The sequence below is a fragment of the Sprattus sprattus genome (assembly GCF_963457725.1).
Source record: "Sprattus sprattus genome assembly, chromosome: 8".
Classification (NCBI taxonomy): Eukaryota; Metazoa; Chordata; class Actinopteri; order Clupeiformes; family Clupeidae; genus Sprattus; species Sprattus sprattus.
Window position 1 is genome coordinate 13,403,934 of NC_137927.1, and position 15,250 is coordinate 13,419,183.

The window sequence follows — 15,250 nt, forward strand, 5'->3', positions numbered from 1 at the left end:
GACTTATTCTTTACTTTCTGACCTAATTGTATACAGAAGCGGAGACTCTTACAACGTGATCGTCCTGCCTTGGTTTTTAATTCAGGACGTAAACCAGGTGCATAGCAGTATCCACGTGGGAGCAAACCTGCTGAAAGTTTAATACCACCACAACAGCACAGCAGTCTGTTAAATGCATGGCCTATAAGCCAGTCAATGAATGTGCTGGAACGACAGGGGGCTCCGAATTGAAGCGATTCCAGGGTAAATAGATGGAGAAATCATCAAGAACATCAATCTGCAAACGACAACTCGGGGCACTCAATATATGTACAAACATGTACAAACATGTACATAACGTACACGCATTAAGAGATTAAAAACCGCATGAGCCATAGCTTCTAAACCAACTCTAGTCTGTTGTGAAGGGCCACGAGCCAGGGAAATGTGCTGTTGTTCCACCACTTAAATCATTTTAAACACTATTGGGCGTTCTCACCACCAGCGCGTATGGCAGTATGGCTGCTACTACAGCACATTACCGCATATGGGAAAAGGCAGAGGCCGGCATTAATCACGGCGCTGTCAGTGGCCATGTGATTTGTCTCTCCCAGAAGCACAGTCATGCTGCTGCTCACCGGAATCCTGTCTCTTTTTCTCCCGCTTCTCTCCCAGGCATATATAAGGGGTCTGACACACAGACACTCACACGCGCACACGCACATCGAAAGCCAACATATACACTGGCACAAACAGACATATTTTAACACATAGACTTACACATGGACTGATAGTCATGACCAAACACGCAAACTCACAGTCACAGACAACTGACTCACATATCTATACATACAATCACACATACAGTGTCATACATGTAGTCTCACACAGATGACGTCATCCCTGTGTAGGGGAGAGTGGGGCAATGAGTGGGTAAATTGTCACATTGGATTATAAAGCATTAAGAATATTTTCTATACGAAACTGAACTCTACACTCTGAGTGAACATTAAAGCAAAACCATAAAGTCACACACTACTAACACCTCAAATCATAGAAAAGCTCAAAATGTAAATACCCATTGTCAAAGGTTTTATCACGTGGTATGTAGGGATGCAAATGATTAATCGACTTTAGATTAATTGTCGATTAAGAGGTTGCTCGATCAAAATGTATTAATCACGATTAATCGCTAGAGGGCGCTAGCGCGAGAGACCGGTTGAAAACAAATGTTCTCTAATGCGGTATTGAAATACAATAGTTCCACTAGCTCACTCAGTTACCATTTGAACACCGTGCATGCTTCTGTCCTGCATGGCACCACCAGTTCACCTGGTCAACCTAAAAATCACAGCTACACTGTATTATACCTTCTCTCGCTTACTGCCGCGAGTTGTGGCTTATAGTCTTAAAACTCAGGTTAGCTAATAGCTCGTTAGCGGGCTAGCTCACCTTGCTATGAATGTGAATATCTCTGTCTACTCCCGCGCTAACGTGTGCCCGCGAGTTTGGCTCATGAGAGTAAGTAAGTAAGTAAGAGTTGAGTTGGCTATTTAGCTTGATAGCGGACTAGCTCACTCAGGCTTAATGATTAGATACCTAGCTCGTTAGCGGGCTAGCTTACCTTTGCCTGATGGCTTGTCATTAAGAATGTAAAGTTACTCTATCCCTCACTCCCTTGAGCGCGAGTTAAACTTCAGAGAGTTGTGTTGGCTATTTAGCTTGTAATAGCCTAGATGCAGTTTCTTCATAATCTATAGGCTCAATAATATTCTGTTTGGCTCTATTTAATTTCTTCTATTCTTTTTTGTTTTATGTCTGTTTCAAATGCAAGAACTGAGCCAGTCCATAATTTATTTCTTTTTTTTTAAATTAATGAATGGATTTTGTTATACCGTAAAAAAAAATTCTGCTTTCTTTTCCTAATGCATAATTACTTGAGGAATGTATAATAGAATATAATAGAATTATCATAATGTAATGTAATATAATAATAATAGGGCCTATTTTTAAAGGCCCTATTGAAGCACTGAAACTCAGGTGAAAAACGCCGCTTATCAATGAATCGAAAGTCGATCGATAAGATTATCAACTAATGATTAATGAATTTATCGATAATTTGCATCCCTAGTGGTATGCCATAGTTTTACTTTGGAAGGGGACAACTGTGTCAAGTTATGGGTGACCTTGACTAAAAGTAAACAAGATGTGACAAGATGATGAAGGGGGTTGTGTCACATAATGTAGCCATTTCAGTCTTGATATTGTGCCCCTAGTTTTGGAGAAATCACCAATGACGATTTACCAGTGTGACAATTGACCAGTGTAACAATTGACCAGTGTAACAATTTACCAGTGTGACAATTTAGCAGTTCGACGGTACACTAACACACACACACACCGCCCTGCATTTGTGTCTATGCATTTAGTACACTAACACACGCACACTCACACACCCTACATTTGCATCTATGCATTTAGTACACTAACACACACACACTTTACCACTGTGACAACTTTGCCAGCTCTCCCCTACTCATACACTCAGACCAACTCAAATACATAGACACAGACTAGCACTGTCTCACATACAGTAGAGCATAACACAGCACAGTACACAAAGACACAAAAATACACAAAGAAAGACTGCAACATAGTCATCAATCAGCAGTGTAATCTGCAGAGGGGGGGTGTTTATCGGAGCACTGGACCTTTCCTGAGAGGCAGGCAGGCAGGAAGCTGGAGTGGAATGCTGATGGTTCTACCAGTGCGCACACGCACACACACACACACACACACACACACACACACACTCACACACACACACACAAACACACACAGCTACACTAAGACAATGAAGAGACTTCTTACTGGAGATGGAGGTTTGACTGCACAGAGTTATACAGGACAACCACCCAGAGAGATGGATGCATAGAGGGTGCACTGCCACTCAGTGGATGCAAAGCAGAAGTTCATGTTGCGAGGGATAGGCACATTAAATGACCGATTAGTGGGCAGAGATTTTCACTTTAAACATTGTGCTTAAGCTTGCGGCGTGTAATCTTAGCATTGCGGCCATGCATGCAGGTATTAATGGACCAAGCAAGCTTCTGAGGCTTTGGAAATACATGGCAACACGTGGCCGTGGCAGATTAAACAGACAAGTGCATATACAGGGGTCAGATTCACTGTGAAACCTACACAAGCATGCTCATACACATACAGATACACATAAATGCGCAGCCAGGCGCACACTCACGGAGTGGGAGAGGCCCGCTGCTCCTGCTCCTGTTGGGGGGATGCAGTACCATTGGCTGCCACAGAGGGCGGCACAGGGGAGGATCTCTGGGAGCTGCAGCTTGAGGTGGGAGTGGAAGGGGGCTGGGGGCTGCAGGGCTCGGAGGGCTGCGGGGAGGTGGTGCGACTCTGGGAGGAGGAGGAGGACGGGCTGGTGGAGGAGGTGGGGGAGGCCGGGGAGGAAGAGAGAGGCACTTCAGGGAAGTTGGCCGAGGACCTCCGGCTTCTCCTGCCCTCCTGCTCGCTGGCTGCCCCCTTGCGCCGCTCCTTGCGGGTGTGTGGGGAGGCCTCCTCGAGCTCCCCATCCTCAGACTTCAGCGCATTCTGGGGGACACGTATGCAAACATGTGTTAAAAAGGATAAAGGTTTTTGTTTGTTTGTTTTTTCATCACCTTAGCTACAAAAAAAAGTGTTCTCTCTCGGACACAGACAATAAAGTTTGCAAATGTAAGTTATGTACTTGCGCATTGCGCAGTGGGGAAACTGTTCTGTACTCAAAAGAGAGCAACAAGAGAAAGAGTCGCCAAACTATTTAACATCTCTGGCATGATGATATTGCATCGCCTCTACTCTGTCTACAGACTTGATTGTCATGCCTCATGGAAAACATCTGCTTGGCTAGATGAGGATGCGGGGGGATTGGTGGTTAGGCTGGGGGGATTGGTGTACCTCGTATATAGTGAACTGCTGCTTGAGGTCTGCTTCGGTTCCCTTGGTATTCATGTGCTTGTGCATGATCTTCTCCATCCCCTGCTGTTCTAGACAGTCTGCGACGTCATAGAAGGAATCCTGGTCTGGCAGAGCTGCGAGAGTCTGAGCACGAGCCAAGGCATTAGTTCTCCAGTCATTTACAGTATACATGCCACGCTAGCAGTGACATATTCACATTCACTTTTACGACTTCATGTAGCAATGTTCAACTAGTTCTTCAAAGGATGTGAGCTGTACTGGTGAGCATCACTACAAACAGTCCATCTGGCTGAAGAGCCTGTTATTCACCAAGTTATGCTCTCTTGCAGTGATGATGCAAAAAAATAGTTCAGCATGTCCTGGGTTTAAGTCAAGTCACAGGGTCATGCCATGGTTACGTCTAGTGCTCATACCTTATTTATGAGAGACATGGTGTACACAAGGAGTTCCGTGTCTGAGCCATTCTTCTCATCCAGGATCTCTATCAGATACGTCCATGGCTTCACCCCTGGGAAAAGTATGGCAAACATGAGATTTATCTCAAGTGTAATGTAGGACTGACTGGTTGTATCAGCCAGAGAGAGGAGGGGGGGTTTGCGGAGTGCTTGTAGGTATGGGGTGGGTTTGGGGGGGGGGGGGGGGGGGGGGGGGGGGGGAGTACCTCTTTTGGCATCCACAGTGTTGACAGCCTGAATGAGCAGTGGGCAGTTGGCCTCTGTGTACTCGACAAACACGATAAGCAGCTTCAGAGAGGTTTTCACCACCAGCCGAGACTGGGGACAAGAGGAACAGAAAGCACACATAAGAGAGAGCGAGAACCAAAATAATTATTAAGTACGAGAAAGAAAAAGAAAGACCATGAGAGAACGTGAAAAATTAACATGAAAGAATGAGAGTAAAAAGGAGACAATGACAAAAACTACATCCTTCCAACACTAGATGGCAATAGCAACTCTCAATAACATCAAGAATGGCATCAAGGGTTGGTCTAGACATGTTCTTCTACACATTGCGGCTATGTCTCTCTAGACAGGCTTGGGAACCCTTTCCCCACTGACCTATTGGTCAATGACATCAACTGAGAATTTTGAATTTCCTCCTTTTGCATATGCATTTTTCACTTCTCTTTAACTTCCTGTTCAACTGTCTTGCAAGTTTGTTGCAACTCCTATCCCTTGGTCATTATTTTGCACAGAAATCCTCATGCTCGGCAATCCATGTTCTGTCCATAGACTATAACAGAAACCGTGAAGAGTGGTAACTGAGAACTGCTGTCTACAAATGTACCAAATTAAACAGTGGTTTAGATTTCATTTCAACATGGGGGTGGGCTCTTTTTCCTAGTGCCCCTAACTTTCTGATACCGCTTCTAAAAGCTGAAATTAAATTTAAACCATTTGTGAATAATGAGGAAAGCATATTAAATCATCACAAATACTTGCAGATGTTGCAGACAGTCATTTTTCATATCTAGTGGTTGCTAGGTATTTCACAATGATTATGTATTTTAGGCCTTTTACAATTAGCACAATGACGTGAACCCCTGGAGTCTATAGCCATCTATGTCTTTTTTGACTTGTTAATATTTTTAATAAGAACCACAGCTACCATTTCTAAAGGGAAATTACATCACTTTAGTCCAGTACTTAATTACAGGATATGTAAATTGTAATAGTAATTTTTTTTTATGACATTCATGATTGACATTCATGATTTCATTTATACCACTTTAGTTTATAAGATGGAATCAGGATTTCTGACTTGACTCTTGACTTAACCTGCGGTTCTGACTCAAGTTCTTACTCAATACATTGGAGGATTAATTCACCTCCAATAAGCAACAGACAGACACTGCGCTGCCTGATGGTTTGAAGACATGCTGGAAATGAAGAAGAAAAGAGTTCCCTGGAAATAAAATTGAACACCACCCTCTGTCCAAATGGTCCAATGACTACTAAGGAGGTGCTATAAGACTTCTGCCAATAATTAAGTCACTAAGCAGAGCAATGATGGATGTGAAATTTAGGGCGAAGTGGTCACAGGAAACTCACCAGGCTGCCGCTGAGGGTGTAGAGCCACTGCACAGTCTCATTGTGGTTGATGACGCCATTCATCCCGTCCACAAACAGCATGATTTGACTCAGGGCTGCAGAGCAAAAGACAGGCATTTATAGAGGACTGCATGTCTCTATCCCATGTCTCTCAAACTGTACTTATCTGCGTTTATCTGGATGCTTACACTGCCAAGTGTATCAGGTTTGCCGTTACAGCAAAGTCCCTTAAGTGAATGTGCACAATAATCGCCGCTCTCTGTGTTTTAAGCATTACGTCCAATCAACTGATCTAGAGGGGTATCTTTACTTGCAATCTGTATTGTTAGAAACATAAATAGTCTTCCTTGGCTTCCCCTGCCACTAGCTGATAATCAGAGATCCCTAAAGCATGCCCAAGAACACGTATTCTCTACAGCAGTGCATTCTGTCGATATTACAACTTTTAACCTGTTCTGCAGAACTGGTCTCTCTAATATACACACTGCAATTCAAACTGAGGCACAGGGAGAGTTTTTATCCATATCTCCGGTAAGATAAACCTTACCTCTGAGAATGTAGTTCTGGTAGTTCTGGTCAGCCTCTGCCCCTACTTTGATGAAGCAGGTGAGCCCATCTGAATTCACAAACTCTGGCACCAGGTCTTTGTCATCCTACGTGAAACCCAGACACGTCAGATAAAAGAATATAATGTTTGTATTTATACAGTGTTGTTGACAAGTTGTCACTGGTTAACTGGTCACATGGTTACACGTCATTAACTTTTATGCTGGTGCATACGGGTTTGTCTGTGGCTACTGTATATATGTGCATCTAGCTCTGACTTTGTGTCTAGCATAGTCATTATACATCCACTTCCTTCCCCATCCGGAGGAAAGAAAAAAAAAAACATCCCATAAAGTGGAGAATAGTCCCATTATGAAGCAGACATTCTAGGGCAAAACTTAATGAATTCAACACCAGCTATTCTCTCTGAATGCAGTGAAAAAAAGAGAGAGGGACATAGCAGGTCTGGATGAGGCTCTCCTATTCTTAGTGGCATGATCATGAATTCAGCATTTTTCCCCGCTGAGGTCGAAACTTATCTTGGCTTCATCTCCTAAATGATTACAGTTAAAGACTTTGGCATGACTGGTATGCATTTCCTCCCTCGGTTGGCTCTCTGAACTCTGTTGTTTTAAGCTGGGGTTAAAAAGAGCCCTTTGCTTTTGGCCAAGTCAGTATTTTTGCATAGGTGCTTTGGTGTGCTGATGCAAAGTACAGTACGCGACTCCTGCCTCCTTTACCTGGAACAGCTGCTTTAAGGAGAACAGGGACCGCCGGAGCTCAGGGCCATGGGAGTTGAGCAGCTTCTCTGGAAGAGACACAAAGCCAACCAAAAATCTGTTACTTATGGTGAATTATAGCTGTAAATTATAGATGTATTTACTTGTTTTGCCAATTCAAAGAGTTTCAAAGACTTCCAACTCTGTCTCGAGATAATTCCCAAGGCTGTCATGTACCCATCATGTATTGTAGAGAGTGATGTTTGAGTAAATCCAGATACTTGGAATATCATTAGAGAACAGACATAATAAGAAAGTAAGATTCTCAGAACTAGTCTCATTTGGAGCACGTATAAGAACTGAGGTTAAAAACGGACTCAAGCAATTGGAGCAAATTTGCCATGTAATGAAATTCCATCTGAGCCGGCCGAGGGGAAAACTGAAGACAGCCACTCGATGAAACTACCGTCATAAAGATTAAGCTGTGGCTATGGTTTCGCACCACGTGGCCGAGAGTGTTCACTGCCTGTCATTAGTTAAGACAGGCCGTCCAGCACAAGCAGCAGAGCCAACCACTTTTTCACCTACTGTGACAAGTACGAAACTTGAGACCTGACTGAGATGTAGCTTCTGAAAACCAGTGAGATTATTTGCATTAGACACACATATTTAAACATTAAATCAAAACTGTGGGTTTTGGGATTTAGGCTTTTGAAACCATGACCGGACCAGCTAATACTTTGAAATTATTGTGGTATTTGCTTTTGTGGCAGGACAATATTGGGCTACTGAGTTTGCCATAACCTAATGTCTCCAAGCTATAGCGACCGTTATTTAGACAACCTCGCTGTTACTTAGAAACAAGAGATGGAGATTCAAAACAAAAGGAATAATGGAAGAAAATGACTTCCTGTTTACTCCATAGAGAGGTCAGTACCCTCCTTTTCTTTGTTGTCCCAACAATGTCCTGTTATGTTAGCAAGATCATGACACATCGAGATTACCAGCATAGATCAGGCCAAAGATCAGGCCAAAGATATCCCCATTTGGTGAAGTGGATGTGCCGATTAATTAAATATTAAAACATTTCCTTTTGAAATTGCTGTGTTGTGTAATAAACTTATGGCATGTGTAACCTGATGACGCAACTTTGCAGTGGGGTGAGCTCAAAGTTGACTGTTAATCATCAGCACATCTGAATAGACGGAAAAAGAATCCACCTATCGCAGACTCAAGAATCTGTGGAGGAAGGAAAGGACAGAAGCGGGGAAAGGGACGTGAGAAAGAGAGACAAAGAGGGAGAGAGGAGAGAGAGAGTGTGTGTGTGTGTGTGTGTGTGTGTGTGTGTGTGTGTGTGTGTGTGTGTGTGTGTGTGTGTGTGTGTGTGTGTGTGTGTGTGTGTGTGTGTGCGTGTGTGTATGTGTGTGTGTGAGAGAGAGAGAGATAGAGAGACAGACAAAGAGGGAGAGAGACAGAGACAGAAAGAGAGAGAGACAAAGAGGGAGAAAGAAAGAGAGAGACAAAGAGGGAGAGAGACAGAGATAGAGACAATGAGAGAGAGAGAGAGGGGGCAGGGGGTGTTGGGAGTGGAGGAGAGTTCCTGTCTGGGAATTCATATTATAACCAGAGCCAAAAAAGAGAGGCATTCTCAATTCCGTACGGGAGCGTATGGTGTGTGTGTCCAGGCCCCGTAGACACTTGTGTCGGTTTGTGTCCACCACCTATTTTAGGCCGCTTGTGAAAACAAACACAAGTCCCTATGTGGAGCCTGTGGTGAATTCCTGATAGTTTCTGTGATGTGTGTGTGTGTGTGTGTGTGTGTGTGTGTGTGTCTGTGTGTGTGTGTGTGTGCATATGTGTGTGTGTGTGCATATGTGTGTGACAGATATCCTGTGGTACAGATTAGAGACAGACACTGGAAGTGAGTCCATGCTCACACACCAACTGCAGACTCAGAAACACTGAGATTCACTCCCGTAAACACAGCCTGGGTCCTGATGACTTTGCCTGCTGCTATTGCCACTGCCTACAAAGGAACGCGTAGCTAGCTATGCGTTTAATGTGGCATAAAACACAAATCAGCCAAAAAAAACCTGAATGCCATTCAACGTTACACTTGAGGCCAAGGAATACTGCATGTGAAATAATTTAGGACGATTTGAAGGGAACACATACTGTAGTGTACTGCATGAGAGAAGATGGCAGCCTTCACAGCTTGGCACAAGAATAATTCCACCATGCACTGGTTAGTCAAGCAAATCTCCAGAGGATATGCCATAAATCCCTGGTAGAACACATTCCATCGTGAATCTTCATGGACAGTCAGTAAATCAACAGGAGTATGACATGGGTAAGGATTGAAGTACTGTGGCAACTATGGTTTTTCTTATTGCTTTGACAACCGTCAGTCTGTCTCTATGATGGTCATGGACAGAGGTTTGTCTCGGTGGCGTTTCTCTGTTCTCTGCCTCTGAGTGGGTTTTGTTTTCACCCCTCCCGCCAGAAGACACAGCCTGAGCCGTGTGGCCACATCAGGAAGAAGGAGAACATGTCCAGGCTATAGAAGGAACAAAAACATCACCACACCACAATGGCCTGTTTCAACCAGATAAGACCACATACAACGTTATCCCTCAGAAGAGCTCTTAAAAAAACATATATATATATATATATATCAGACAACAGTCTCTCTCTCTCTCGCTCTCTCTCTCGCTCTCTCTCTCTCTCACACTCACACTCACACTCACACTCACACTCACACTCACACTCACACTCACACTCACACTCACACTCACACTCACACTCACACTCACACTCACACTCACACTCACACTCACACTCACACTCACACTCACACTCACTCACACACACAGCAATAAGCCACAAAAGCTTGTGTGCTTATCAAATGGGCAAACAAAAATTGCAGACAGAGATCATGTCGCTAAAATGCCACTAGGATCTCTGTGCAATTCATGCTCACAGGAAACAGCCCCAATTCTTTTTGGTCTCTCAAATCAGCTCATTATATTAATTATGCTAGAAGTCAGTCTTTCCTCTGCCCGTGTGGTCATGGGACACTCATGCCCACAAGTGCACTGTTCCCAAGTCAGAGTCTTATAAATATGACTCGCAGACATGGAACTGAACCCAGCTGCTCCTGGTGCCCTTATCTGATAACTATGCACCACTCTTATGAATCCTGCCATCACGCGCATCTCATGTGCCTAATAAAACCCTTTAAGGCTGAGCTGACCGCGTAGCGGTGGACACAACCTTTTTCAGAGTGATCTCCGGGAGCGACTGATGACATGATGGCCGAAGTATGATGTGAGAGGGCTGCAGTCAACAAAGCTCAAATGTTTACAACGCATCCACGCTCCATGGCTGTTTGGAGGAACGCCCAAATGGTGCACTGGGAATGGTTCCGAGCTGTGTGAAGGAGGAATCTTTCAAAAAGAAAGAAGGAGAAAAAAACACAACCCTGTCTTTAAGTGGTGGATGGTTATATCCATCTCCGTGAAATAAACGAGAAAAGGCTGAGCTGGAGAACACTGCAAGGCATTATCAAGACCACAACACATTCAGATTGAATGGAGCTGACCAAATTCCTCTGTGTCATAAAAGATGTGTAATCACGTAGGTGAATGTCCCATTTAGATGACAACAAAAAGGAAATACTGCTTGATGGGAGTGGCAACTGTTATCATTTGGTATTCCCATGATCGAAACCAAGATATGATTTGACATCCTCTAAGGAGAAAGTCACGACAGTATTGATTATATCAGATTAAATCGCACTTTAACCATGGGCAAATCCTCCAGATATGTGCCAGTGTTTATTAAAACGACATTTCACTAACAACCATATAAAGATATGAGGGTGATTGTGTGAATGTATGTGTGTGTGGCTGTGTGTGTGTGTGTGTGTCTGAGCGATGAGGGGGAGGTGGTGTCAGTAATGAGATATCAGCACATTCTTCCAGTACTTGAGTCAGATAGGATGAGATTATCAGAATGAGATGTTCCTCCAGTGCTGTTCTAGGTCACAGGATCCAGAGTGAGAAGGATGGACAATGCTGCCTAAAAGCCAGCTCCCCAAAAACTATGCCACCCCCCCAGCAGGGGAGCAGGAAAAACACAGATTGAAAGGGGCTAGTGAATGTGAAACTAGACTTGAGAGACGGGTTTCAGGTCAGTGACTTGCAATGCTCTTGAGCACCATTATAAAGCAAATCAATTAAATTCCATACTGACTGAAACCCGCTGGACACTCCTACTGCCTAAGGGCTTGACCCCAAAACCACAGCCATAGCTAAGATGTTTTTCTCAGACAGCTGCAGGTACAGATTCTTTGTCACGATGACATAATTTTACAGCACCAAAGTACAGCAATCAACACACACCTCTTGTTATTGTCAAGTGCCATATCCAATCCAATCCAGTTCATGCTTTGAACTGTACACTTGTGATTAACAGCTCAGTTTTTCTAACCTAAGGGTAGCAGAAATTGGTATCTTAATTAGCATATTGTTACAGGTGCCTCTTGCTATGATCCTGTGAAAAAGAAAGTTAAAAAATGTAAACTACAGGACTCCAGACAGGATTTTGCATTTGGTGCAACCCCAAGTGGGGGTTGAGCCATTGATTGACAGCCCGTTTTGTGTGAAAAAACTGTTTCTGTGTTTTTGATATCTCCCTCCTCAATGGGAGTCGGCTATGGGTCCACATAAACATTCCTGTCAGTGTGAAACCCGGAGCTGTCCTTTTTTTAGGGCTCCTCGGCTTCCTCGTCAAACACAACACCACCAAAAGACTGTTTCCTCACTGCAACGAACCAAAATAAACAGCACTTGTCTACACAAAAGGTGCAAAAAAACTCATCAGTTGGCCCTCACCCACAGAAGCCCACTGAGCACCACATGGACAATTTTACTGGCTAAACAGACGAGTAAGTCCCTCTCAAGGTCGTATAAAGATTAGTTAACAGGTACCCTGAGCAGACCTAGGGTCAAAGGTCAGAGTTCACATGTGTGATGTGTCAAATGCCCTAGGTGGTCTTTCAAAGTGAGGCCAGACACAGTCAAGCACATCCACAAACACCCATATATGGACACATGTAAACTTCAGGGAGACCTGCATCATTAGAGAGAACACATTCTCGAGAAGGAGACTAAGGCACAAGCATTCTAAATTACTTCCAGCATTAGATGAGTTGGTCTTCACAACAGTGTGCCACTGTACCGTCTGAAGTCACAGAGCCCAAAATCTAGGCAGCACAGATCAAAGCTCATCAGCTGTGAAGGAGCAAATGCAGTGGATATTAAAATGTGAACAATAAGTCTTTTCTTTCCTCTAAATCAGGCCAAAAAAAAGCATCATCGTCAACAGACACGAGATTTAACCAAGATGGTTCCACTGCTCAAAGGTGCTTTTATGAAAATCCACAGCTGATACAAGAGATATGTGAAACCAACCGGCCAGAGATTGTGCCCGTGGGCGATGTGTGTGCCCGCTGCTGGGCATCTGGCAGCACTTAACTCCTGCGTTTGGTGGAGACCATGCAGATTGGCATCAGCGGCCGGCCTCTGGGACTTAAAATCCCACACGCTCAGATCCAAAGTAGCATGTAATACTCCTGCACGTCTCGCTTCTCAAAAGGTTTCAAACCCAAGCCAGGTGTGTCTTTATCACACACAAGCACACATATATTGCATACAGCATTACATACACACACACACACACACACACACACACACACACACACACATTTATTCATGGCATATGACTTTTTTTTTGTGTAGTTGGAACATGGGCAACAATGGGCAACGGGGTGGTGAGGAAAAGATCTGTTTTTGAGTTCCTACACCTCTTGGCCTCTGAGCCAAAGAGCACTACAGTGGAGAGGTATGCTGTCAACAGAGCCAGCGCTTTAATTTGCGATAAGAAGTTGGGCCTGGGTTATTATTCCAGACCAGCTTGATAACTAAACTTTCAGAGCAGGGAGTCTGGCAACCCTCCTCCCCACAGGAGAGAGAGAGAGAGAGAGAGCGAGTGGGGGGAAAAGCACACAGCACGCAGGTCTCACCTGACTGTCAATAAGCCAAGAGGTTAATGCAGTGTGTCAAGGCTTTTGGCAACAATCCCACAGGCAACCTCCCGGTGTGGTCTCACTGTGAAAAGATGCAGATCAGATCTTGTGCTCAAACTTAAACGTACATCATAGCGATACTTTTAAGGAGACACAAACATTCTCTAGTGTTGTACTCAATTTATGAAGAAATGTCCTAAATTGTAAATGCTCAATTTGCTTATTTCTACTGTTCTTTAATTAACAATTTGTTCATGGGCAAATGAATAAGGATTATTCCATATCACAAGAGCAAGCAATGTTTTAGTTCGACAAGGTTTTAATCAGGTTAAAAACACTGTAAACACTACTTTGCATCAGTGTTGCACCTGATGATAGCTGCCCAGTGCTGAGTCATCCAAGCCAAAAGAGCTGCGTGCCGCGCCTGTGTGGCCGCTTTAACGCTGTGGGCCTGGCGGGCAGAGGGACATCCATGGTGGATGACTCACGTTGTGAAGAGCGGAACCTCCTGTGGCCGTTTGTTTATGCGTTTTGTTTTACGGCTGTTCACCGAGGGTGACCGCAGCAGCTGACACATCAGCAGGGGCAGGGGTGGTGGCAGGTGCCATCAAAGACCAGCAGAGCAGGGACAGCACGGAGATGCCAAATGCTTCAGCCCTGACAAAGTGTCTTTAGATAGGTTTTGCCAAGTGGCTGTGGAACTCATGTCCAGGTCCAGACATAGAGTTACATGCGGAGGCCAGCACCAGAGACATACGAGTTAAGTCCTCTGAGAGGGGTGAGAGGGGCAGGATTAATTCTGAAAGCCAACAACAACATGCCAAAGCATGGGCAACCTTGGGGGAATACAAGAGGGAAATAGATGCTTGGGACATTGAGCTGGCATCATGGAAAGATGTTTTAAAGGCCAAGCTGCCCTGGCTGGACAGGGGGTTATTCAGTGCCCATATGAGGCAAGGGATATATAATGAATGAATGAGTCACTGAACAGAGAGGGCAGCAGAGCCGAATGCAACCTGCAATGGGTCTCCAGAGATCCTCTTCCATTCCCAGGGGAGAGTATGAGGAGAAGTTTACTCAGAGGATGATGCACATGAAAATCACCACAGAGAGAACACCAAAACACTTGTGTTTGCATACAGCACTGCATGTACCCCTCTCCGAGCTCCTCAACGGGAAGTACAAATTATAAATATCCGCCAATAGGAAGCTGGGGCTCTGCTAACCACCCTTGTCCCTAAGGACCGGTGGCTGCCAACGGCCGCCCTCAGGACAGAGCGTTGCGGTATGGCCCAGAGTAGGCAGACTCACAGGGCCCAGCAGAGGCTTTTCAACCTGGCTGCCTTTAGCACAGACTGCCCAAGAGAACACACCGCTAAAGCAATGAGCTCAAAAATATACAGCAGCATTAGAATTCAGTGCAATACAGTGGGTTTTAGTCAGCCAGGAAGCACACAACTGATACCAGTGCCAGGACTGCTAGGTCCACACTGGAAGAGGAGAGAGAAAGCAGACAGACAGAGAGAATGACAGTTGCTCCCAGGCTTATGGAAGTTTATGGATGAGGATAGCACTGGAGTGAAAAGTATGCATGTTGGCTGTACTTTGGAACGGCTGGTACAGCTGTAGGTGAGAAAAACAAGGCCAGTGTGCTATGTTAATAATCACAGAGACACCGTTTACTTTAAACCTGGAAGGCTGTGTTTATATGGAGCAGGGGATGACTGGCTGACTTATGACCCGTTTTCTAGCACAGCTAAGCTAATATGCTAGTATGAACATGAAATGAGAGGGAAGGGAAATTCAGCTTTGTCTTGCCCAGATCAGATGACCCAGATATAGGGATAAGCATTTCCTATTGGTGTGTATACATGACAATG

The 15,250-nt window shown here is 44.5% G+C and overlaps 1 protein-coding gene across 1 annotated transcript in view; it reads right to left on the minus strand.

Moving 5' to 3' along the window:
• Nucleotides 1-15,250, minus strand: part of fhod1 (formin homology 2 domain containing 1) — a 39,566-nt gene that overhangs the window by 16,077 nt on the left and 8,239 nt on the right. The window contains exons 4-10 of the mRNA XM_080843142.1: nucleotides 7,304-7,371; nucleotides 6,565-6,670; nucleotides 6,018-6,112; nucleotides 4,628-4,739; nucleotides 4,380-4,474; nucleotides 3,946-4,089; nucleotides 3,239-3,600 (exon numbers count right to left, since the gene is read on the minus strand). Of these exons, the coding sequence (XP_080699268.1) occupies nucleotides 3,239-3,600; nucleotides 3,946-4,089; nucleotides 4,380-4,474; nucleotides 4,628-4,739; nucleotides 6,018-6,112; nucleotides 6,565-6,670; nucleotides 7,304-7,371 (982 nt within the window). The remainder of the gene's footprint in view (nucleotides 1-3,238; nucleotides 3,601-3,945; nucleotides 4,090-4,379; nucleotides 4,475-4,627; nucleotides 4,740-6,017; nucleotides 6,113-6,564; nucleotides 6,671-7,303; nucleotides 7,372-15,250) is intronic.